This window comes from Perca fluviatilis, chromosome 16 (genome assembly GCF_010015445.1).
Source record: "Perca fluviatilis chromosome 16, GENO_Pfluv_1.0, whole genome shotgun sequence".
Taxonomy (NCBI): domain Eukaryota; kingdom Metazoa; phylum Chordata; class Actinopteri; order Perciformes; family Percidae; genus Perca; species Perca fluviatilis.
This window is the reverse complement of record NC_053127.1, coordinates 22,618,766-22,645,027: the sequence shown is the minus strand read 5'-3', so window position 1 is coordinate 22,645,027 and position 26,262 is coordinate 22,618,766. Positions and strand designations below refer to the sequence as shown.

Here is a 26,262-nt window from a genome sequence, read left to right as displayed (position 1 = left end):
TTTTGATAAATTGTTTTGTTTAATGAAAGCACATTTCATTATAAAATAGTACTGTAAATTTAGTGTGTAACATTGCATACTTGCTGCTTTTGTAAACAGAACCAAATGATGCTCTATTAATTTCCCTTAATAAAAGTCCACACAAACTAGACAAATGCTTGTTGATAACCCTTTTCAACCTTGGAAAAAGCCAATGCCAAAAATGTAGTAGAGTAACAGTAAAAATAGATTTGATACCTGGCCCTACCAATCATGTCCTCCACACACACACACACACTCATCTCCAACAGTGATTTATTCCGTGTCAGAACTTTGCAGCAACATTCTGGTTATCATTTTAAAAACAAACATTAAAACAAAAATATATATAATTAGTTACAGTGTTCAAACTTCATCATACAAAAGAGTGCTGAATCTTGCATGGATAGTGTAAGTTGGGACCAAGACAACAGACTGGTCAGTCTGTTTTTAAAGAGCACTGCATTGTTTAAGCCACGGATACCAGCAGTTATGTAGTAATGGATGACAAGGTCCGGAGTTGAGTCAGTGTTTGCTCTTTTTTGCCTTCTTGTGAGAGCGATGCGGCGACCGTGACCTGGACTTCCCTGCCTTCCGGTCTGGAGACGGTGATCGGGAACGCTTTGACCATTTGGGAGACCTTGTCCTGTTAAAAGGGTTGGACATATAACAGATTGACTTCAAGAATAACAATCGCGATGAATACGTTGGCAACAAAAACATCTCATGGCACTTGCTTTAAAGGAGAGATGCTCCTCGATTTTCGGGTCTGGTCATCGGGATCTCTACTCCATCCTCGTCTTCTGACCCCGTCTTCACTTCTTTTGCTCCTATCTTTGTCCCTTCGGTCATCCTTTGACTTGTCTTTAGACTTTGATGTCAACCTCTCATTCTTTTCTTCATCTTTTTTAAACTCCTATAGTAGGGTAAAACATCCCAGTGAAGTCAGATATAGGCTTCTATGTCTTTGCCTGTTGAGACTCAAAAAAAAAAAAAAACACGATACGGAACTGGCTTGTAACCCCCTCGTTCGCACATAATAGTTTGTGGGTTCTTTACAAGGGGGAGCTGTTTGGTCAATGTCAGGCCGGTTTGACACATGCTTGACTGTTCCAACTTCAGTAATTTCAGACCTGCAGATGTAACGTTATACCAGTACATATCAACATCGACACCTATGGGCAGAGAAAGTACTTTTTTTTTTTAATATAGATGCTGTTTTCTCTGTGTGGACAAAAATATTACGGTGTCAAAAAATGCACATAATACTTGGAGCAGTGTAAACTGTTCTTACTCAAGTATTCAACAGAGAGATGTGCTCCAGAAAACAAACTTTACATGTTTAACTTGTAAAAAGAACACGACGACATGCAAACAGCAACTGCAGCTCGACTTTCCTTTCCTGTATATGGTGCCGTTACACTCAATCTGCAGATCTGAAACTGCTAACGTTATCCCCATGGCTCTGCAGTTGCACATAAGCTGTGTCTGGTTGTGAGTGCTTTGCATAAGTAACACTGTTTTTTGTTTTTTTTACTGTGCCAATTGACTAATTTCATAGTCTAATTTTAATGTACTAATAGCAAGCACTTTTGTAAATGTTGCCCCATCCTGTTCTTGATTAAAGAAAAATTTCTATTACACATCAGTGATGGTTGCCTTTTTGCTTTAGAGACCCTTTACTGCAGGATAAACGCTGGGTGTAAAAAAATAACTGTGTAATTAACTGCCTTAATAATTCAGGACTTATCTATGGGTAAAACTGAAGATGCAATATGAATTAAGAAGTGTCCAGGAGCCCACCTTCTGTAGCAGTTTGTTCCTGTAGTGCTCCACTTGTTGTTGTATGCTCATTCCAGTCTTCCTCGGCCTCCTGCCAGATTCCAACTCATCTTGAATCTTCATAACCTTTACCTGTGTCAAGACGCATCTAATCAGTTCTGCAATTTTTATCTATAATTTGACATATTTTCAAACGGTTGAAGATGCAACTGTAGGGAGGGAGCGAACTATAGAGTCAAATGTAAATGGGTTTGTAAGGGAATTTAAATGTGCTAATACAGCTGCTATGGCTCTAACTGTTCTATTCAACAAGTGATGATAAATAAATCAAAAATCATATTTCAATAGTGTTATCCTTTCTAAATTAAATACTGTGTATTTGTGATTAACAGGATATTGAGGTGGGCAAGGCATGAAGTCTGACTTTCCAAAGTGAATGGGTTGAACACTGCAAATAATACAGGACAACTACATTGTTTCTATAAAAGCAAATGCACTGTTAAGCAAATTTTACTAAAAAAAAAAAAATATTGTATGCACACTTGCCTCCAGCTCTCTCAACCTTTTCCTTTTGCTCTCGGACATCTGAAAACTTCCGAGGGAACTCTGGAAGTCTGCACTGTCACATTTGGACGAACTTCCGGAGTCCTCACTGCTGTCGCTGTCTGAGTCTTCAACTCCATCCTGCGAGTTGACACTGTCACCAGGAGGGAGAGGAAAACAATACATTATTATTATTTGACATTTTATGTACACTGTGGGCCTGATGTATGTACATTTGCAAATGTAGCGTTATCAGCGCTATGGCCAACCCGCAGAAAGCGCACGCCATTCTTCGCCCACTATACCGTAAATTGCGCTGTAGCAAAGCGTTAAGTACTGGTGCAATGATACGGCTGAGCGCAGACTGCAATATTCCCACTGCTGATGCTATGACTGTTTGAAATGATCCTGATGCCAATATCTGTAATGTAGCGGGGAGTTTAACAACTGCTGGAATGGAATGTGAACGCTGAGTCGGAGATTCAATGTCATCTGTGATTTCTTCCAGTAACCGTAATATTGCGTGGCTACTTAATCTGCTACGCTTAATGATTTTGTGTTCACTCAATGAAAAAGTGTGATACTTGTCGCAAAAATCTTTTCAGCTCTTCTCCTTGGCCTATGTCTTCGTCTTGCTCGGATTACTGCCGTCATTACGCCAGGAGGCATATGCGAGGAAACCAGGTTTACACCTGCTTTTAAGAGGCGGAGAATTTTACCGCAAAATAGAGGCGCACTTTCACGGGTGGATTTTGTACATACCGCGGAACACATAATTAGGCGCACTTTACGCATCCCCTCCCATCTCTTTATGGGAAACTCCTACTTTCACCTTCACCCTCCCATGAGTGCATATGCATGTCACGGAAAAGCGCAATTTGCCATTTTCAGTTCCCGCGACAGGCAGTCTGCGCTTTTACCTGTACATACCTCGCCATGCTTTTACACGCATGTTGCGAAACAAATACGCCTGAAGTGGGCGCAAAAGCGTTAGTACATCTGGCCCTGTGTATTGATGCCAACCATAGAGGCCTTACCTTACATTCACTTTGTCTTCACTGTTATGCTCCACCACCATGTCCCACTTAGACTCTGTTTTGGCTAAGAGAGAAAGGAGAAAGATGAGCAGGATGATATGGGGGGGGAATTGATCTACATGAATGCATCTTGGCCTGCATTACCTTGAGAAAATGTCCGAGTATCACCCGTCGTCTCCCACTTAGACAAAGGCACTCTGGAGAGAGGAACGTTGCTCTCCTCCACTAAGGAAAAAAAAAAAAAAGAGACAGCTGGGTCAGGACAAGTACAGGTATGTAATGTTCGTAAGTTCATGACTTTTTTAATCTTCTGTACTTGCATGCCCTGTTCTCATGGATATCAGAGTGCACACTCAGCTACAGACAACAACCCATGAGAGGGTGGATTGATTGTGTATTGATCCAAGACACTTGAGCTGGGCAGATAATTGACAACGGGAACAGGAAATGGTGGACTTCTGGTTGAAAGATACGCTTCTGATACGTGGTGGACTCACAGGGCATTCCATCAATGTCGTCAATAGCAACTCCTAAGGGAACACCGTCTATGTCGTCAACAGGGACTCCATCTAGAGGGTCCCAGCCTAAGGGGCAGCCATCGAGGTCATCCACAGGAGCTCTGTGCAAAGGTAACCTATCAATGGGTGCGCCGTCCATTGGCGCACCGTCCAGATAGCAGGATACTTCCTGCAAGGGAGACAGGCACGTGCACTAAAGTTTGGATTGTTCATGTCCAAATATATGTTGAAACAACAGCTTTGGTTCAAATATTTCTCAACATGAACAGCTGTTTGAGTTGTTGAAATGCCGTTAGAAAAAAGGTAATAGTGTCTGCAATGAGCTGATAAATATTCAGCTCACCTCTGCTATCTCTGTCGATTCCTCCACTGCTTTGGCGAAGCCCAGAAAGATGTTTTGAAGGTGGATTAGATAAGGCTCCGGGTATATGGCCCAGTCCTCCCATGCTCTAAAACAACTCATGACCTTTTGCTGTGGAGATAGGGAATACAAATGTTTTTTTTTTCCCCTTCTATTTTTGGTAAATGTCCTTGTGTGAGGCAAATGACATGCATGATTACCTTAAACTGTTCGGCCTGCAGCCTGGCTTGTATGTTTTTATGCGCCGCATTAAGGTCTCCAAATATCTGTGTTAGCTTTGTTTCAAAACTGAAAAGACAGAGACACTTTAAGACCATCACGCAGAAGAAAAGATGATAGAAGTTGGTGAAGGTGAATCGGGGGAAAGTATCTTACTATTTACGATAATATGATGCACTGGCTACTTTGGCACACGAGTTGTACAATATGTCTGACACGAGGTACAATCTGGCAATCTGTGGGAATGAGGACAACAACAAAAAAAGAGAATATAAGTGAAATCACCTTCACATATACATTCTGTGCAACTTAATTTATATATAGGTTTAAAGGAAGCAAACTAGCCTTCTTCTGAAGGGGCGTCTGAAGCAAGGAAAAAGATTCAGTGACGTGTCCCACTACTTCCTCTGCTGCATCTGCTCGCTCAAGACAGAACAGCATGGCATTGCCGATATCTTCTCTGCTTGGCGTGAGCTCTTTAAGCAATGTCTCCAGCCTCTGTCTGTGCCTGCATGGTTTTTACAGAAGAAGAGTTTCATTTCATTCAACTTAAGTTATATACAGTACATACATACATGTCATTATGCCTGCTAGACATACTCAGCTCTGAGCTGCCCTTTCTTCAACTCTTCCTCAGGGGGAGCATCCTCCTCCACCTCTTCCCTATCTTCACCTCTCTGGGAGTAGTTGTTTAGGATAGGGGGTCTCCACATGGAGCCTCCCCGGAACATACGAAAATCTGCGGTCCTCCACTCTGTCGGGGACTGTCCCTGTGGTAAGGGTGAAGGTGAAGTACATACAGTCACACTCGCATACAGATATGCCACAGTCTCATTTTCATAATAGCTAAAGTTGGGGTATTCAAATTAGCATGACTCCAGCAGCTATTCCCCAATAAAATGAGATTAACAAGTAAATTGGTATTATTATTAGTAGTGTAGAACAGTTTTTAGTTATTCCAGATATACCTCCTAGATGTTTTTAGAAACAAGGCTGTGCAGTAAAAACATACCTGGAGGATGGAGAACAGTTTCCAGCGATAGTACACATGATCTTGGCTTTTGTTGTCAAAAAGGAACCTGAGACAATAATGAATGAGCTAATTCAATATGTACCCTTTAAGGTCACTTATGAGACCAACACTGGGCCAGGTGCAGCAAATACTTACTTGTAATCTGGATTGCTTTTCTCCTTGTTCATAATTACGGCTTCAAACACGGGGCCTTCACGCACCACAAACTCTATCATCCTGTGAATGAGGAATAATAGATTCCTGTGGGGGGAAAAGGAGGGTATCAGACCAGGGTTTGCACTCTGTCTGTCAGTCACAGCATGAGATCTTTAATACCTCTTTACACTGAACTAGTGGCCCATGCAAACTGCAGGCTAAGCGTCAGCTTGAATGCAGTTGACCGCTAACAGTGTTGTTCCATGTCATAGCTTTCACTATTTAAAAAATATTGACCTTAATAAGGCGACAGCCCCTGGGACATTACACTGTGCAAAACTGCATAGTCACTGCTCTCTGGACAGAAACCGTGTCAGCATACTTTAATATTCCTGGGTCACTGTGTCCATGAAAGGGGTAAAAGAAATCACAATATCTTTTCATGAACACTGACTTTGATTTTAAGATATGTAAGCCCCAATCCAAAGTTTAAGTTTAGCCATTTTACCTTGATTGTTGAGAGGATTCCAACAGAATCACATGATAATTTAAAGGCCAGTTTTTATTGCAAGTATGTAATGAAAAGTTCTCAGCTACAACTCCTACATGGTTGGTATTTATTTGTAAGGCCACCAAATTTAGGATATTTTCTTTAGATGCAATGGTCTCAAAATGTATACCTTCAGACAATAACTGGAACAAAACACATTCAACACATCAGTCAGCATCAGTGTTACAACATTTCTGCAGGCAGCTACGTAGAGAAGTTACTGTAGATTGGGGCTTCAGGCCTGAAAGCTCTCTGAACTGGAGCATTAATGTACAGTATGTTCATGCAGTGTTACCTGATTTTGTGTCAGATCTACCACTGCAGTTAGACCTTCATGTGACTAGCTACTCTAACCTGAAGCAGTACTTATACTTTCTTTTATGGCACTTGTATGAATCTACATCATCTGACTTGGGTTAATATTAAATCTATCTGCCTTCTAGCTGTATCGGTCTGCAGTGTCTCAGCATGCCCATGGGAAACCCAGGGCTCAAAGATGTTGGTATAAATCAATGGCTCTAACAGTCGTTGACAAAGTCTACTGCTTTTCATTTTTCACAATAACACACACTAATATTATGATGGGAACAACATGAATTATCTAAGGTATTTTAGCAAACTAGAAGGAGAAACTACAGGTGTCTATAAAAAAAATACTATTTGAATTCACTGTATGTAATTCTGAGGCCATTGGGACCTTTGGCATCTACAATACAAAGTTTTAAATTGTAGATATCAAAATGCCCACTAATGTGTTGCAACACTCCAAAGAGTTGGGGTTGCTTACCATGTCCTATATGTCAGATGCATTAACAGCTCTTAGGGATGGAACCTCCTGCCTGAAAGAATCTGTATGGATCCTATAACACTTTTGTTATAACAGCTGGTCAGACGGCGTAACGTGTGAGTGTGTGTACCTTTCGGTTGGGATAACCACTTTGACTACGGCTTCGGACAGAGTCTGTTTGTGAAGTCAAATCAAATAGTGAAAATATTAAAAAGTGAGTACTTGTACAGATGAAACACTGCAGGATACATACAGCATAGAAAACAACGATAGCATTCAGTCAGTGAAATGAGGGGAGGGTGACACATCTTAAGTAAATTATTCTAAAATGCTAAACTGAGTTAATTCATCTTAAAGGTTTATACTAACATTTTGTATACACAGTCAAAATGTTATGTTACTTTGAATATGTGAATTTCTATACCCCTGCATCCTGTGGTATGGAACTGCACAGACAAGGTGATCACTTAAATGAATTAACAAACATGCATAATAACATGATTCCCAACTTTTTACAATGTTTGGTGACAAATAACAGTTTTGTTTCTTAGAAATGCATTTAGTCGGAATCAGTCGCAGGACCCACTGCAGTTTGTAATGCTTGTATTTTAATTTTATAATATTAATAATAATAATAATAAGAATTACTTATTATTATTTATATAGCGCCTTTCATGAAACCCAAGAACACTTTACAGAATTACTGAGGCTAAGCTAAGGGAGGTTGTAGGCTGTGGTAAACAGGTGGTGTTTCAGGAGTTTTTTTTTTTAAATATGTCCAGGGATGTAGCATTTCGGATATCTGCAGGGAGGGTGTTCCAGAGGGATGGGGCTGCAACACTAAAGGCTCTGTCTCCAAAGGTACAGACTCTGGTGTGGGGAATGGAGAGCAGGCCAGCGTCTGAGGACCGCAGGTTTCGGGGTGGGGTGTATGGATGGAGGAGGTCAGAGAGGTACTGTGGGGCCAGGGCATGGAGGGATTTTTAGGTGAGGAGGATTTTATATTTGATGCGGGACTTAATTGGGAGCCAGTGAAGGTGGATGAGGGTTGGGGTTTTATATTTTTTTTTTTTTTTTTTTTTTTTTTTTTAAACGGGTGCTATAATATATATATATATATATATATATATATATATAATTATAGTTATAATACAGTTATAGTTAAAGTTATAATAGTTATATAGTTGTAATATAATATTAAGGTCAAATTATGCATTTTCTTGACTCATCTTCCCTTAATTTTCACATTTGTGTACAGACTGTAATTCCTATTCTAGTACACCACCATCCCAATGCAGCTAACAGTAACACCCCTTACTTATATGACAGCCTGTAGTACCTAGTGAAACAGAGAAATAATGGCCATGCAGACACCTCAGAGAGCAGAGACGATTTTACCTTGTCAAGCTCTCCTTTGGACATGCCCAGCGGCTTGGTGAAGTCATTACGGAAGCGATCCCTTGGCTGAGCATTGAAAGGCAGACCCGATGGGGGTGGCGGTGTGGCCCTCACCCCCACCGGTGTGTAGAGAGGCTGAGGTGGAATGCGAGCTGGTTTACCCCATCCCAGCTTCATTTCAAACCCCATAATCACTTTACCTACAATACAAAACATGATCACATTTGCGTGGAACATAACCGTAAAACCGGCGCAATGGGTATTAGATAAACCTGCCATTGCAGTCTGTAAATCAAACCTATTTTTAAGGGTCAACTGTACCATCAAGTGAAGCCAAGGCTCTCTCCGCATCTTTCCGTGTCATGAAAGCCACAAAGGCTCTGTTGGAGGTCCTGCAGCGCTCCTCGTCTGTTCGGGGCCACATAATCTTCACACTGGCTAGGGGACCATACTTACCAAACTCTTTGCAGAGAATCTCCTCGTTCATCTGGAAAACGAGAAAAATGAACGGTGAGAAATGTACATCAACGCTGTGCTAAGCCAATCAAAGTCAGTGTGCTCCTTTACCTTTGGGCTAATGCAGCTAATGTAGAGGTTAGTGGTGGTTGGCATTGTTAGGTCATCATATAATGCTGTGGAGAAAAAGCAGCATTGAGGTTAGCATGATTTGGAGATTAGCAATTTTCAACTAATACAACTCTTATTTTGAAGAGGGACTCTTACATGATCGCCCTGATAATGGTGTGTCCAGATCTCCAAATCCTCCACCACCACCAGAGTCATTTTTCTTCTTTTTATGTCTTTCTTCTCGCTCTTCTTGTATTCTGCATTTTTTTCAAACAAAAAAATAGGCTAACCTATGCAAAAAAACATATCAACTCATTGGCCTGATTTGCAAAAAAAAGACTTACAGTTTAAGTTCCTCTTTGAAGAGTTCAAGATTACTCTTCTTCTTTTCTTCTGTCTTTCTTTTAAATGTCTGTCAATCAAACAGGTAGCCATTGTGGTTATTATTACAAGTGACAATTGCACTGACGAAAGTGAGAGGTCATGAGCAACATTTAAAGATAAATGTAAATAGTTAAGTTGCATACATACTTAATTTAGAAAATGATGCCATTACACAAACATCAGAGACCAAACTTACAGACTTTTTGCTTTCACCAGATGATACTGGTGAGACATGCTGGGACACAGGGACAAACTTTGTAGCAGGTCGATACAGCTTACTTTTGGTGTCCTCTGCGGCTTCCTCCTCTGCAAAAAGTTATCAAAGCATCTCTGAACAATGACTATCCATAGGTGTAAAAACTATCATTTAGGTAATAGTAATATGTAAACACAGGGGGAGGCTCTATTGTCGTCACTCTTTTTTTGTTGATCAGCAGGATATCTGAGTAGCTGCCTGTATAATTAGGTAGACAGATTGACCAAGAACTGATGAATTGATGAATTAGTTGAGGCTCAGTTGAGCCTCAGTCAGGCTTAATCTGTGTTTGCAGATTAAATTTAAAAGGATTTCTTTACGTGTAGCAGTAAGTTGAAGAACTGTTCAGTATTGTGAATTAATTGTATTAAACCATTCAAAAGATATATGCATTGAAAAATTAAGATGGTGAACTTTTTCAATGCTGAGTCCGCCTGATATTCTTTAATAATTACCTTCAACTTCATGTCCAGGTAATTCGGTTTAACATTATTTGAACAGATAACTCCTGATTCATCTTTTGTCCAGACAAAAAAATAGGAACTGAATTGCGATGTAGCTGCTAGATTCAAAGTCCTGCCATGAAGTCCTAGCTGCTGACCTTTAGTTGCATTCACGATACCCCCACGGACAAAGGTTTTCACTACGCTTTTCTTGCTGCTTTCAAATGACGCCAAGAATTCTTCAAAAACCTCTGCTGCTTTTTCTTCCTCCTAGAACGTAACACAGAAACATGTACAACAAAAGTCCCGCACAAATGTATCTTTTCCATCCCTTAGTTCACTGTTGATCAAATTCAATATTCTAAAAGTGATGATCACTCATATGCCTTTATCGCACACACATTGTTTATTGGAAAAACATGTATCCTCATACTACAATATGCTGTTTTCTAAATCCAAGAAGAACTAAATAATATCAATATTACAACAACATCCCCAACCTTACCTTTTTCTTGAGCTCCTCTTGTTCTTTCTTTGTGAGTGTTTTTATCGGAGTGACAGGTTTTCCCTTTCTATCTGCCATGCTCGAACTGCAAAAAATAATAATAAATAAATAAAATTGGAAAGGTTACTGTCACAATGCAAAATTTGCTAAATTGTTTAAAATGAAAACATTACAATGACAGCTCTTTTAAATCTATGACATAATCCCCCTACTTATATTATTTTACCTCAAACAGCCTTTCCATGAAGTAATACTATTATCAATCAATCAATTTGTCACATGAATGAACTAACTACATCAGCTCCTTCAACTTGTGCATGGTGGGAGGGGGGCGGGGGGTCTGGCTGAGGGTAGAAGCTCCTTCTGAGCCTCTCAGCGCTAGCCTGGTGTATCCGGTACCTTCTTCCTGACCTCAACAGGGACAAAAGGCTGTTACCCAGGTGGTTTGGATCTTTAATGATTCTCTTAGCCTTTTTCTTGCTATGCCTGGTGTAAATATCCTTAAGGCCGGTTAGGGCACCGCCTATTGTGTGTTCAGCCGATCAAACTACTCTCTGCAGGGCCTTGGGGTCTTGATTTGGTGCGGTTTCTGTACCAGGCAGTGATGCTACCCGTCAGGACACTTCAAATGATGCATGAGTAAAAAAAAAATCCTCAGTATTTGAGGGGGATACCCAGAATCATCCTTGAAGCTCCACCGAGGACCCACTGATATAAGGGTTGGTTCCTTTCCAAAGTCCACTAACATCTTTTTTTAGTCTTGCTGACATTCACGCGTAGGTTGTTGTCCTGAAACCAACAGGTCGGGTCCTCTACTTCTTTCAGTTAGGCCTTTTGATTGTTGTCTGTGATCACTCCCACCACAGCTGTGTCCTCAGCAACCTTGATGACAGTGCTGGAGTCGTAAGTGGCTACGCAGTCGTGTGAGTACAAGGGGTACAGCAGTGGACTCAAAACACAGCCCTGGGATGCACCTGTGTGGAGGATGAGGGTGGAAGAGGTGTGTCCGCCCACCCTCACCACCTGGGGTCTGTCTGTCAGGAAGTCAAGGATCCACATGCACAGTTGAGGGGTTTAACCCCAGGTACTTGAGCTTTGTGACCACGAGTCTGTTAACCACTCTGTGTTGAAATGACTCTAATCCTGTTATATGTATCTTTGTGTGCACAAACTGTAATGTTATCACTTTTAGGGTCAGTGGAGAACAGTATAGTATAGACCCCTCCCTGGTCCTCTGAGGGACAGAGCATGGTCCACAGTATGCACTGGAGGGCAAACACAGCATAAATCTGTGTTTTCTGTTCAGTTTACTTAATAATCATTTTACTCATTTATGGCATTCCTGCTTTGGTCAGATAATAGATAAAGGCAATGTGTGAGGGAAACAAACAAGCAGGAACTTTGCACATTGCAACAAGACAAAGCGAAATCTAGCACTGTTCATACACTGATATGTAAACTTAAAACATATGGGCATAAGTTAACGTTAGCTACAGCCAAGCAGATTCATTCAATTAGCCTGATTATATACAGCTAACGTTAGCTGTATCAACTATATAATGTCATTCAACAAATGTCCTGGATGTCCTCTGCTGCAGAGGTACCGCAGAAGTTGTTTTGGTCAGTTTGTAGCACAGACGGTGTTTAAAAGGCCTGGACTAATTATGAGGTATCACTACACTTTGCTAACGTTAGCTAACATTATTATTTAGCATAGCTTAATATCGCTGGACTCAAGTGAGATGTTAAACTAACCCAGCGTTAACCTTTAGCTAGCTAGATGATGAGCAATGCTGAATACAGCTGGCATTTCTCCGTCGACCATTATCCTGATAACGTACACATAGATGCAATAATCCCTATGTAATCGCTATCATCTGCCAATTTACAGCGATTCTCTTAGCTACCGCTAGCTAACACAACAGTCTAATATGTTCTTCTGTAACGTCACAAAGCTCCAACTGACCGCACAGGAGATTATTAAACCACACTGCATGCACATCTACTTAAGTTAAAACCGCAACTTACAATGGGTGTCATGCTATTGCTTCGCCATTTATGGTTGCGACGACAATTGATTTCTATCACAACATGAAGCTAAAGAGGCGAGATATCCGACTAGAGTGAGGAGAAGGAGGAGGACGCCTGCAGCCTGCACGGTCCGCACGGTACTTCGAGTCTGTCTCTGTGCTCGTACATATTCATGACGGATACATTCTCTCATTCTCATGGGAATTTGACTTTCTTACTTCTTCTTTCTTTTAACTTCTTTGACTTATTCTTTCTTATATTCCCATATGTGATGTGGTCGCCTATGGTAATATGTTTTCTGAAATGCAATAGTCTACCTTTACTGAAATTTGAGGTATAACCTCTTTATATAGTTAAAACCTGTTTCCATTGAACATACATCTTTCTGGTCAGTGTAAGCATACGCTATTCAGTAGTCATCAATAGTCCAACAAACACTGTCCAGCATAGTTCAATGCAATAATAAGTTTACTGTATCAGAGCACATACAGCAATTGGCAAGAGCTGTTTCCTTAGGGAAAATGCACACTGGATATTACAAATCTAACATGAGCTCTCTTATATTCTTGATTAAAAAAAACTCATTTTCAGGTCAGTGTTTCTTCACCATTAGATGTGTTCTTGAATCTTTCATGCAAAGAGCTTTTTCATACACCATAACAATCTGGCTGGTACTGCCTAACTCTGGTCCACACTGTATATTGTCTGATCTTTTGCCACCCTTATCTCTGGAATTTCCTAGCGACCATAATAATAAAAAGAAATCTGTGGCTCAAGGCCCTTACTGCAGTTTTTATAATAAACATATCTCACATCACTTCATGATTAATTAACACTGAAAAATAATATCCTCCAAATTACCCATTAAATCATTTGACTGGTAACAGAGATAATCTGGTGGAAAATGCCTACTATAATCATACTATACAATATAATATCAAGTATAAGAAAATCTGAAAACGATGGCACCTCCAGCAAACCCATGATACATAGAAATACAAAATGAAACAAGAATTGCACCTCTGCTGTCACCCTCCAAGACGTGTCTCAGTCTTTTCCCCTTCTGGGGTTCACCACTTGTTGAATTTTATGTATCCTGTCCCACATTTACCCTCTGTACAAACTCCCCTATGTCTCCTTTTTTTTTTTATAAACTGGTCAGTTGGTTTACAGATTTTCTCATACACCCACAATTTGTTTGTTAATATAAATGTTAATCTCAACATGGATTTACATTGCGCCATATTCTTGATCCAAGCACCGATTGTAGGTGCCTCCATTTTCTTCCAGATGAGAGCTATAGTTCTTTTTTGCGTGTAGTATAGCGAAATCAATACATTCATATTCTTGGGGTTTCAGATTTAGATTTGTTGGATAGAGGTGCAGCAATATCATCTTATAGGGTCAAGTGGAATGTTCACAGACAAGATGAACATTGTTTTATTGATCACCTCCCTCCAGAATGTCTTCATTTTGCCACACTCCTAGACACAGTGCATAGATGTTCCTTAAGCCTCATTGGATTTAAAAAAAAAGGTCAGGTATATTACTGTTGTATTTATTTAATTTGACAGAAGCTGCATATGTCTGCATCACCCATTTATATTGGAGTAGCAGACAGGATGCGTCACAGGTATCGATGTTTCTTAAGAGCCATATGCAAGCCAGTTATATATTGATGAGCTCAAATCCCTCTCATTGCAATTGTTTGTTAGAATTTCTTCTTAGAATGAGAGTGCATGAATCCCAACTGATTGGTTTTGGATAAAAGAAATAAAATGCCTCACTTGGAGATATTAAAAAGAAAATGTTTCCTTGGGATGTCATACGTTAGACAGATTTCTTCAAACGTCATTAGAATCCCTTCTTTAAAGAGGTCTCTAACTATGTCTTTAACATACGTTTTGTGGTGGGGAAATAATCTTATATAGAGAATTCAGTGAAAACAATTAAATTCAACTAATTGAGTTAAAGGTGTTGGAAACAATGGGACTTGAAGAAACCAGCTGTTTGTTGCAGCCGTGCTTTGCTGCAAAATTCATCACATGTTGTTCAATGCTAAAGTAAAAGATATCGCTAAATTTGATATTATCTTTTACTTATCCTAGGGCTAGGTCTGGCAATGACTATAGGGCTGATCAGAGGGGCAGTTGGGTCAGAGAGACACTTACAGGACATTTGGTGCTGGCAGTATGGACACAGGTGCCTTTGGGCCAAACAGCACTTGGGTGGACAAGGTGTGTTAGGCAGATTTAAGCTTTATAGGACAATGCATATTAATCAACATTTCTTTAAATGTGCCAGTGTTAGCCTGTCAGCTAATTAACTGTAGTCATATTACCTAGAATGCATGTCTTTATGAGATGAGGGATGATTGGGCTGATCAGAGCATTTTTCCAGAGCAGAATATGAATGGACATCAGTTGGTCTACTTTAGTGCTCGTTTGGTGTGACAGGGGGATAAAATGAAATGCCCCATGGACCCAGACATATCCTGCTTAAATAAAGCTGCTGTGGAAGTTCTCACAGCAAAGATGTAGGCTAAGAATAATTATTTTGTAATAGCTTCCACCCTTCAGTCTGCTAGTGACCAAAAGTAGGTCAGTAAGGGGTGCTGTACTCTCTACTATAATCTTCTATATCATAATATCTGAAGCATTATGCTATGTTATGTAGTAAGTATTCAGAAGGATATGGAACATGACACTGTGCATTGTTTAAATATCTGTATCTGATATTGTTGTTATTATAGTGATTCATTATAATTTGTCAATAACCATCCACTATTGAATGTTGGATTGCACAAGGGACCCCTGCCCCCTGTGTGCTGCACTGGGGCCCCTGCTGGGAGTTTGGTATTAGCAGGTGGAAGAAGGGTAAAAGCCTAAAATGGCCACCATACCCTGCTCACCATCATCATAACCACCATCATCATCATCATCAGCAGCAGCAGCAGCAGCAGCAGCAGCAGCAGCAGCAGCAGCAGCAGCACCATCGCCTCAGAAGCCCATCCCCTAGCGTCCATCCAGGGAATGTATCCTGTATGCGCATGGGCGGAGAAACTGCCGCTGTGCGCTGTTATTATTGTAAGAGTAATTTCTTTTTTACGAAAATGGCGTCTAGTCAGGGAGGTGTGGGAGCTGTCACGGCTCTACAAAGCCATCACTACTCTAGCGGACCTCACTGGAGTCCGGGAATCAGCCAGTACCAGCACCAGCAGCAGCACCACACGGCCCGCAGCCTGGACCGAGCCCTGGAGGATGCCGTGTGCTCGGGGCTACTGAACCTGAGCGGTAGGAAGCTGAGGGAGTACCCGGGGATGAGCTACGATCTGACCGATACAACACAAGCAGGTGGGTTGCTGTGCGTGCATGGACTATACTATAGGAAACCACGAGTCAGTCCCAATGGGCCTCATATAAAAATGTGCTCACTCTTTTACGCGTGTGAGAATGCAGCCTGCCCGCATTGTGCATGGATTTGTGTCTGATCTTCTGGATAGAGACGCATTAACGTGTGTAGGTGACAATATTTAAAGGGATATACCGTACACTGAGCTGGCTTCTGTAAATGCACATACAGTAGCCTATACATGCTGGTTAACTGTCCACTCGGGCTCATATATCACACCAGTTTACTGCACATTGGGGCTGTGGTGGGCTGTGGTGTGGATGCTTTGGTCGACGCCAACGGCTTTCAGTAGCCCCCTCTGAGGCATGGATGAGACGGCAGGCGCACCCAAGTCAGGCGCTGTGCAGTGGTTTGTACACCGAGCTGCAGTTGATTTGGCACCGGACTACTGGAGCAGAATATGAATGAACCGAGACGGCCGTTGTAGGCCTACAATCTTGCTCACTGAATAGCATTTGCAGCGAGCATGTGATACACGTAGGCTACATGCTTTTTTTTTTGCCGTTTTGTTTTTTGTTTTTCATTTTCGGCACAACAGACAAAAGATTCAGTGTTCTTGCAGCCTCACCCCCTCTGCCTGCTGGGGTGCATATGGCCATATAGCCCACAATCTGTCATTAGACACTGGTCTGCTTTTGTTTCTAGGTGGATAGGTATTTATCTGTTCTCAAGTCTAGTATTTCATTCAGTGTCCGCAAAAGGTAGAATGGTCATATAGTCAGGTCAGTCAGTAGGTCAGTATTAGGCTCACGTATTCTGAAGGCTGTGTTGTTAGGGTCAAGTCATACATAGGCTACTGTATTAGTCTGGTGGTTTAAAAAAGGGCTTGTCTAACTTTTACACATGAAGGACCACACTGGACTATACAACTGATAATATGTGTGACTCCTGTGTAGGAGAATATTTGTATCTGATGCTTTTTTTGAATACTGTAGGCATATTGAATGAATAAAAGTGGAATTGAATTATTATTAACCATTCTGAGTCATTGTCATGGACATCTAGATTATGCTGGATATCAGAATGATAGTTTCCTCTCTTCTGAGATGTCCACATACCATATGGTGTGACTCCATCAAGGCGCTGGTTTGTTGGAGAGCCCTTTCCCCAAGGGATATACATTTTCTGCTCAAAGATTTTGGTACCTCTTCATACAGAGACAGTACAAATATGTGTGGTACATCATAATATATTATTCATTATAGACACCAATTGACAAATCATGATAGGTAACCGGTTTGTTTAACAGTAACCAGACATGTCAGACAAGAATGCAGATTGTTGCTTTTTTTTAGGCCTATGTACAGGCTGTCTTTCAGGAAGTTAGTATGCTCTATTTCTGGACTACTGGGCTAAATGTATGCAATTGTTACAATGTACTGTAATAATGCTTCAGCTTGTCTCTTTCTAAAGCAAGGCTGTCCAGACTGTCAAGATTGTTGCATATAGGATTTGTTTAAATAACTGCTGTTATCATGAGTGCATTTTATATATAACACTGATATTAATCAAAAGAGATATGAGAGTGTAGATTTCTGTCACACCTTTGATCTCTTGCTTACACTGTGACTAATCCCAACACTGTGAGTGCTGCAGTCTTTTCACTTTTTTTTCACATCTTCATTTCAATGCCTTGAAATGAAAAGCGTGCCAGATCTCACCATTTCAAGTCTCACCTTGAAATGTGCAAAGAGAGATCAACACCTCACTGACAGCACCATCCTTTACATCAACTTCAATCTCCGCTCTGAAAAGAAACAGCTTTACAATGCCGCAAGAACAGACTTTACATTTCACTGGATAGCTCACATCAGAAGCCTTTCAAACGGAAGGAAAAACAAATTAACCTGTAAGAAGAAAAAATGCCTAGGGCTGGGTGTTGTTCAAAAATATTCGGTACCGGTACCGAAAGAAATATTGGGACTCCGATACCGATTCTTAAATGTTACTTTTTTCGATACCAATTTTATAAAACAAAAATACATTACACATTACAATAGAAATGTTTTTTTATTTATTCTTCAGCTCCTACTACATAAGCCCCATCTCTGTGCGTAACATAGAGTTTTTCCCGCCTGCTCCATTGTGTAATGTTAGACAGCCAATAACAAACATTATTAGATCTTGGTAGAAGCATGCTGCATGCTTATTGGCTCTCTGACGCTGATGAGATTTACTCCCTAGGTATTGAAATCGATACTCAATACTTTAGAGTCAATTCGGTCGGTGTCTAAAAAGTTTTGAATTTGGTACTGAGCACTAGAAATTAATGATTCTTCTGAAAATTGTTGTGATAGTATATGGGCGCCTGCTCTGCCAACTGAGCTATCCGGGCGCCCCTATTGCTGGTTTTAGAAGTACAGGGTCTCCATCTGACTAATGAGCAGCAGAAGGTCCCAGTGTGTGTAGACAGAGAACGAGAGAGGCCTGCTCACACAAGGATGTCTATTTGCAGTGTGTTCCTGTCAGTTTGTCTCCAGTCAGTTTGTTTTCCCATGGGAAAGTGCACAAGCACTGAGCTGCTGCCCTGACATTGGAGGGCGGGGGAGCTGTGCATCAACCTGGGCAGATGTTCAGGTTCATATCCCAGCATGCTCCTGCCTGCCGAGGGTATAAACACACACACGTTAGCTGCAGCACCATGCAGTGTGTTTGCATGTGTTCTCAGACAAACAAAGTGTAGCATGTGTGGTAGCTCAGGGGAATCCTAATAAAGAAATATAATTTTAAACTCACAATTTTGTTTAGTTTTGAGTGAACATGAGGCATGCTTGAGAATATGGGTTTTGCAGGAGATTGTTGTTTTAGTTTAGATTCCCTTGTTTTATGACTGCCGTTCTTGCCGCATCACACTACAGATTTATCGCCTTCTTGTATCCTCTATGATGGGTTTGCTGTGATATTTAACAGCCAAATAACGCTCCAAATGAAAAGAATGCGAGGTCAAAGAAAAGATAAAGAAGGGGTATTTCTGTCACCAACTGAGAGTGCATGTGATGGAGATTTAACAGCCAAGAACAAACCAGAAGCTAGAAGATTACTTGTGTATCATGTCCAAACTTCTGCAGTGTACTCTGGAGAACTGGCTGAAAGAGGTGGCAAAACAAATATCCCACATTTTATGTCATTGTGTGTGATTTGAAGCACGCGGTCAGTCTCATACTGTAAGAATGGTTCTTCGTTGTTACATTCCTGAGAAGTTTAGTTAGCTTGTGAAGGACAGTCTCCACAAGGACACAAGTATCAAGCTGGCATTCTTGGATTTGATAATCGACCACAGTAAATACTGTTAAGTGCCACTGCTCGTTAAAGTACAAGCACATTGCAGGCTGACTGCACTCAAAAGGCTTCCAGAGGCTTGGCAATTAAAAACACAACACAGCACTACACTGTTCTACTCATACTTGGTGCGCCGTCTTTCTGGAATCAAATATTCTGGGTGTCTTATAAAAGCCTGTCCTGTCTTTCCTCTTGTTATGATTGATCTGTGAAGAATAACAGGTGCTCCTGGCAGGCTACTTATAAGAACTGCCTCCAAATAAGTGCTGTTTATTTTTACTTCTCACTAGTTTTTGAGCGATCCTAGTAATATGAGTGTAGCCTGAAAATAATCCACATTCCCAACTGGTGCTTCTTCCCTCGGGGTGCCTTCTAGATATGCCTTTTAGATAGGCCTTCTAGATATGCCTTCTAGATAGGCCTTCTAGATATGCCTTCTAGATAGGCCTTCTAGATAGGCCTTCTAGATATCCCTTCTAGATAGGCCTCTAGATATGCCTTCTAGATAGGCCTTCTAGATATGCCTTCTAGATAGGCCTTCTAGATAGGCCTTCTAGATAGGCCTTCTAGATAGGCCTTCTAGATATGCCTTCTAGATAGGCCTTCTAGATAGGCCTTCTAGATATGCCTTCTAGATAGGCCTTCTAGATATGCCTTCTAGATAGGCCTTCTAGATAGGCCTTCTAGATATGCCTTCTAGATAGGCCTTCTAGATATGCCTTCTAGATAGGCCTTCTAGATATGCCTTTTAGATAGGCCTTCTAGATATGCCTTCTAGATAGGCCTTCTAGATAGGCCTTCTAGATAGGCCTTCTAGATAGGCCTTCTAGATAGGCCTTCTAGATATGCCTTCTAGATAGGCCTTCTAGATAGGCCTTCTAGATACGCCTTCTATATAGGCCTTCTAGATACTTCTAGATAGGCCTTCTAGATATGCCTTCTAGATAGGCCTTCTAGATAGGCCTTCTAGATACGCCTTCTAGATAGGCCTTCTAGATACGCCTTCTAGATAGGCCTTCTAGATATGCCTTCTAGATATGCCTTCTAGATGTGCCTTTGCATATCTAGAAAAGACAAATGCATACCTGGATGTCAGCAGGAATGCAATGCGTTATCAGATTAATGACAACACTGTTAAATATTTGGATAGTAAAACTAAACTAATAAATAAACAATGACTTGATGATTGTACAAATCAGATTTATCTTCATGATGCTTATTATGTTACACACGAAAAGAAAGAAATTAAAGAAAGTTCCTCTGTAATGACACAGACGAACCGGAAACGTTGACAAATCAGAGCAGTCTGGGCTCTTTCAGAGGGTAGTTTAAAGAGATAGGTGCCAAAACGGAGCGTTTCATACAGAGGGTAGATACAAGAATATTCAGACAAGCAGTATATTAGAAAAATATTTGTTTTTGAACATTAAAGAATGTCAACATTTTCTAATACAGACCCAAAATACAAGTATGAACCTGAAAATAGCATAATATGGGACCGTTAGGAAATTAAGAAGAGATCTGGAGAAACTCTGGTCAGAAACCTGTGGTATTTTTTTAAAGATAATTTTTTTTGGGAAGGACTTTGCAGGATCGCCAACATGGAGCGATCGCTCTTACTGGGTGAGCTAGAGGCTGCCCCAACCTGTGGTATTTTAAGAGCTGGATGAAAAAACAAACAGTGACCTGTTCCTCACAAGCCCTAGAATTAAAGAACCCTTTAAGTAAATTAGGCCAGAATATAATGTATAAAAATAGCAAGTATATTTTTAATTATATAAGTATGTTGATTATGTTGCGCTAGCTGGGGCTTAATTTCAGGGCTGCAACTTGTGATGATTTTCATTTTTGATTTATCTATCAATTAGCTACTTTTTTAATTATGTTTCAGTCTATATAATGTCAGAATAATGGAGGACAATTGCTTGTTGCTTATATCTGAAAAACAGCTGGAGATAAAAAATAAACAGAGATAACCTGCACATTAAAGTAGTGCTGTATGAACCACCAAGTGTACTTGAGTACATTCACTAAGTTATAATCTATAGCCTGCAAAAACAGTGAGAAACGTCTGTATGTCATAAGCACCTTTTGGTTAGAGCAGAGGTTAGCAGTGACATCTCCTACTTGTGAATCAGCAGGTAGCTTTATTTGTTGTTTGTTTGTTGACTTGGATCCCGATTAGCAACTATTCTTCCTGGGATCCACACATAAAAACACAACACCAAGTGACGAAATACATGACCACTCAACAACACACACGTCTCACCCAAAACCTCACTGTCACCCATAGTGTCAAGTTAAGTGTACAGCCACAACTGCTGCTTCTTCATTTACAATGCAGAATATGGGTCAAACTTTTGATTTGATTCCATTCAGTCAGAAGAAACAAACATACTGTACTATACACTGTGGAGGACCACTTTATTTTCACCATCGTTTGTAGTTTTCACGAGTGACTGGAGGAAGAGGAGAGGAAGAGTGGGACCCATAAATGAAGGAATGTGTGTGTGTGTGTATGTGTGTGTGTGTGTGTGTGTGCGTGCGTGGCGTGCTAGTAGGAGAACAAAATCAAGCATTATGTGAACGTTAATATTTTATATCTAAAGTACTTATAATAATGTTTGTGTATGTTTATTGTGTATGAATGAATCTGTCTGCATATACCCATACATGTCTGTTGTCAGAATGGGGCTGCTGAACGTGGACTGATGAAGCGTCTAGAAGAACATATGTAGTAGGGGAAATGCAGATTGTGTGACACTAATGCATGGACCAAGTTAGTGCCAGAGTGTGAGTACAGTGACAATTAAATGCCCCATGAAAGCAACCACAGCCAACCCCCCCACAAAGTAGCTAAGCAATTACAGCTGATCCAGAGACACTGTGATCACGTCTGCTGCAGGCACCAATAATGAACCCCAATTAATCAGGTTTTTTGTCATGTTCCTTCCGTTTTTTCATTACTAAAGTAAAGATCTTTAGGATTTTAGTATTTTGGTTTGTTTCTTTGTAGTTTGTGCACTTGATGCTGGGAATTCTTGTAGACCATATGTGATTTTTTTTTTTTGTGTGGATATATTAAGATGATCATACGTTGAGCTTTCTAATTGCAATCTTAAAACAAACATTTCCTGTTCAGAATCCCTCTGCAGCAGTAAAGAGAGAGACTGTTATTTCCGCCAGCACTCAGCAGGATATCTGGTAGTGTAGAGTTTGCTGTGTCATGGGAAGACATAGCCAGACATCATCTGCACTACCAACATAAATGAATAGATTAGTGATTTGGCGTGAGGGTGCAGCACAATGGAGCCATGGTGGAGGGCTCGTCTGCCTGATGGACCTTGTCCTGCGGGAGCTCAGGGCGACCAGCAGGTGGATAAAAGACCCACTGTGGGCTGCAGATGGTACTGGGTTGGAGGAGGGAGAAGGGGAAGGAGACGGACAGGCTCACAAAGACTGCCTCCACCCACCCCCATCGCCCATCGACCCACATGATTCCACAGCTAAAGAAGAGTCCCCAGTTGTTTGGCTGGAGGGAGGTATGTGGGGAAGCCGTCTATGTACAGCTGGGTTACAGCATCAAGGTTTGAGCCTCAGGGGGAGGCAGAATTTACTCTTAATGGAAGATGAGTATACCCTGTAACCTCAGCTTTGGTCTTTCCCTATGTGGTAATTTGTGTTTCCCTTAACCTCTTGGCTTCTTTTCCCTTTGTGCTGCTGAATGTCTCATGGTCTGCTTCTCACTTCTGCTTACTGGCTGCTGTCAGAGCTCAGACCGCAGCTACAGAGTGAGGCCTGTCGGGTCATTTAAGGCTTGTCAGAAGAGTCTATCTAAAGTCACAGACACAACTCACAAACAGTTTTGCGCGCCTCATGACATCTTGTAACCTCAGGGAGTAGGGAAGGTTGTGATGTCTGCATAAATGTGTTGAAATACTACTTGAATAAAGCAGCAATTAGCAATGTTATATCAGTAGCGATATAACATTGCTAATCAATCCACAGTAAACACAATCCTCTTAACAGGTTGGTGAGTGTTTGCCTTCAGTAAAGACCATATAGTTTAATTGTTTAATAAAGGGTGGTAGCTATATGTAATTGTACGCATTAAGGGGATACAGGCACAGTTTGCTTTCAGCTGTAGGGATGTGGCACTTAAGTGAAAGCTGTTTTTATCTGTGGCTGTGCAGCTCCATCCCATAGGTCTCTAATTATTGTGTCACCCAGAGATAATGCAAAAGACAGGATCGTTCACACACACACACACACACACACACACACACACACACACACACACACACACACACACACACACACACACACACACACACACACACACACACACACACACACACACACACACACACACTAATGTTCAGCTGCTGAATCAATATGTGTCTGAAGGTGAAGTCTTATCAATTAGGAAGTCCTCACATGTATTGCTTTTCTTACAGTCCCCCATGTATCCTCACCTTTCCTGTTTAAATAGTTAAACAGGTTTTAATTAAATGTGACAAACAGAGAGAACGTCTCTGAATGCATGCATGTGTGTCTGTGTGCATGGAAATGTCTTGGATTGTGTGAGTGATTCAGCAACCTTGAGGGACGATGTGCAAATCAGGCTTTGTGCTTGATCCAAAGGCATGCATAAAACGTAGACCTCCAGAGGGAGCATGAGTCTGGTTGATGATGTAGCCTATAAAATTTAGTACATTATGTGTATGGGAAAGTGCTGAGTGAGTGTTCTTTTCTACTTCAATGTTCTTGGGCAAGAGAGCCAGTATCTAAATATTTTATCGTAAGAGGCACATGCATATGGGAGGAAGTGCTCACATTCATTGACCTCAACAGGGATTACATTCATTTTCTTGTTAAAGAATAGTAGCACGCACTCTTGGCTGATTACAGGGCTGTGATTTTGCAGTAAATTTGCTTCAGTAGTAAAGCAGAGCACATGAGTTATAGTCAGACTGTGCTTACTGTGTCAGACACTTTTGCTGTAATGACGGCTTGTCCTTTATTGATTCAGCATCAGCACATACTAATTTTACCTTTTTTTTCTGGAACTAACGTAATAAATGTTAATGTTAACATTACATTTGTTGATCTATTAACACATTCCCATGAACCTCAGCTGTACTTTGTGTTGAGTAACATTACACCTGCTAAACATTATTGTACAGTTGTGAGTAAGTTGTCATGCTAGCATTAGAATTTAGCTTAGATCACCACTTTGTCGAAGTACAGCCATATTTCAGTTATATAAATGCAGCTATATAACTCTGGTGTAATAAATACCTTTAGAAAATGACTCAGATCATGATTATGCTCAGAAAGATAAATCCTTTAAAAGAGCTAATTATATAAACTAGCTAATTACACACACACACACACACACACACACACACACACACACACACACACACACACACACACACACACACACACACACACACACACACACATACACACATATACATATATATATATAGTTTTTTAAAATTTCATATTATCTAGTGACATAGAAAACATACCACCCTTCTGTACAAAAAGCAGCCCAAATCTCCAATGTTTTAATAACCATTTGGTGATTATCTTCGGTTGCTTGCAACAGATCTTGAAGATGTGAAGTGAGTTTTAACACTTTCCAACCGTTCATACAAATCTAAAGCCATAAATGTGCCACACCCAGTGAGATTGATATTGGAAACACTGAGATCGTATACTGACAGTAGCAGTCAAACCTTCAAGGCCCAATACTTTGGTGTAATCTTAGACCAGTGTTTGATGAAAAGGCGCGCTGCTCACCGCTCCGTCAATGAGACATATTGATTAGTCTTTCAAGCCTATGGCTTCATGCTTGAAGCAAACGTAATGGACGATACCCAGATCTGAAAAAGATTATAATATGTATGTCACTTGTGTGTTCAAAGTGTACATATTTCATCAACTCCTGTTCCTCCCCTTTGCAGATTTGTCCAAGAATCGACTCACAGAAATCCCTCCAGAAGTGTGTCTGTTCGCACCTCTCGAGTCGCTCAATCTCTACCACAACTGCATCAAGTGCATCCCAGAAGCCATTATCAATCTGCAGATGCTGACTTATCTTGACGTCAGGTGCGTCATTGCTAACACTATATGTTCAGTTACCTGTGTCTCATGTTACACATTTAACAAAAGTGAATGCATTTGTGTTCAGTTTTCACTTTCACGTAGTGCTTGTTCCCCTTTCAGTACACTCACAGGGCAAACATGCTTTCATAAAAGAAAGGCTTTCTTCTTTTGCTAAAACTCAATCCCCAGTGATCAGATACTCATTGTTACATGCTTCTGTATACTGTTTTAAATGTAGGTCAATGTTTAATCTTTCTCTACAGCCGAAATCTCCTGTCAGTTTTGCCAAAATACTTGTTTAGCCTCCCCCTCAAAGTTCTGCTTGTGAGCAACAACAAGCTGGTGTCCATCCCCGAGGAGATCGGCAAGGCCAAAGAGTTGATGGAACTGGTGAGCAGTGTGTATATGTCAGCGCATATGAACTTGTGTATGTCGTACTGCCGGAGCACTCCCATTTCCTGCACTTTGTCTCCCCTCGCAGGACGTGAGCTGTAATGAGATCCGGGTGCTACCAGCTCAGGTGGGGAGCCTTCATGCCTTGCGAGAACTTAACATCAGGAAGAATTGTCTTCACATGCTGCCTGAGGGTCAGTCAATCACACCTGATGTTATCCTTTTTCTTAAGAGATGTCCCATTAATAATGTTGCTTGACACTTTTGGCAAGCATACCAGTCCTCCCAGAGGCAACGATTTACTCCTCTACTGATTTTATTTTGTTTCTGCTTTCATTTTACCATTGGTTCAGCCAAAATCCCCTTGATGAATAACATGCAGCAATCAATTCTGTCATCCAAAATAAGCAAAGGATCACTAGAGTTAAGCCATTTGTTGTGTTAAGTCTTAAGCTTTAATTGAAAACCTGCACTACAAGCAGTTGGAAGAGATGG

General features: G+C 40.8%; 2 protein-coding genes across 2 annotated transcripts in view; one reads left to right on the top strand and one right to left on the bottom strand.

Annotated features, from left to right (window-relative positions):
- Positions 1–277: 277 nt before the first annotated feature.
- zgc:163098 (uncharacterized protein LOC100037380 homolog) lies at positions 278–12,715 on the bottom strand. The gene is made up of 24 exons (XM_039777230.1): positions 12,565–12,715; positions 10,537–10,621; positions 10,190–10,301; positions 9,529–9,638; positions 9,293–9,360; positions 9,105–9,205; positions 8,949–9,013; positions 8,703–8,868; positions 8,382–8,581; positions 7,114–7,157; positions 5,647–5,751; positions 5,491–5,557; positions 5,079–5,248; positions 4,824–4,986; positions 4,635–4,714; positions 4,460–4,547; positions 4,242–4,370; positions 3,878–4,067; positions 3,525–3,605; positions 3,381–3,444; positions 2,347–2,497; positions 1,822–1,932; positions 756–934; positions 278–664 (listed from the first exon to the last, which is right to left on the bottom strand). Exons 2-24 carry the CDS (start codon positions 10,612–10,614, stop codon positions 544–546), a joined length of 2,643 nt encoding a protein of 880 aa, XP_039633164.1. The 5' UTR covers positions 10,615–10,621; positions 12,565–12,715; the 3' UTR covers positions 278–543.
- A 2,871-nt stretch (positions 12,716–15,586) lies between these two features.
- The window catches only part of lrch2 (leucine-rich repeats and calponin homology (CH) domain containing 2), a 34,616-nt gene continuing 23,940 nt past the window's right edge, over positions 15,587–26,262 (top strand). The window contains exons 1-4 of the mRNA XM_039777987.1: positions 15,587–15,920; positions 25,233–25,377; positions 25,638–25,764; positions 25,856–25,961. Coding sequence (XP_039633921.1) covers positions 15,611–15,920; positions 25,233–25,377; positions 25,638–25,764; positions 25,856–25,961 — 688 coding nt within the window. The 5' untranslated portion in view covers positions 15,587–15,610. The remainder of the gene's footprint in view (positions 15,921–25,232; positions 25,378–25,637; positions 25,765–25,855; positions 25,962–26,262) is intronic.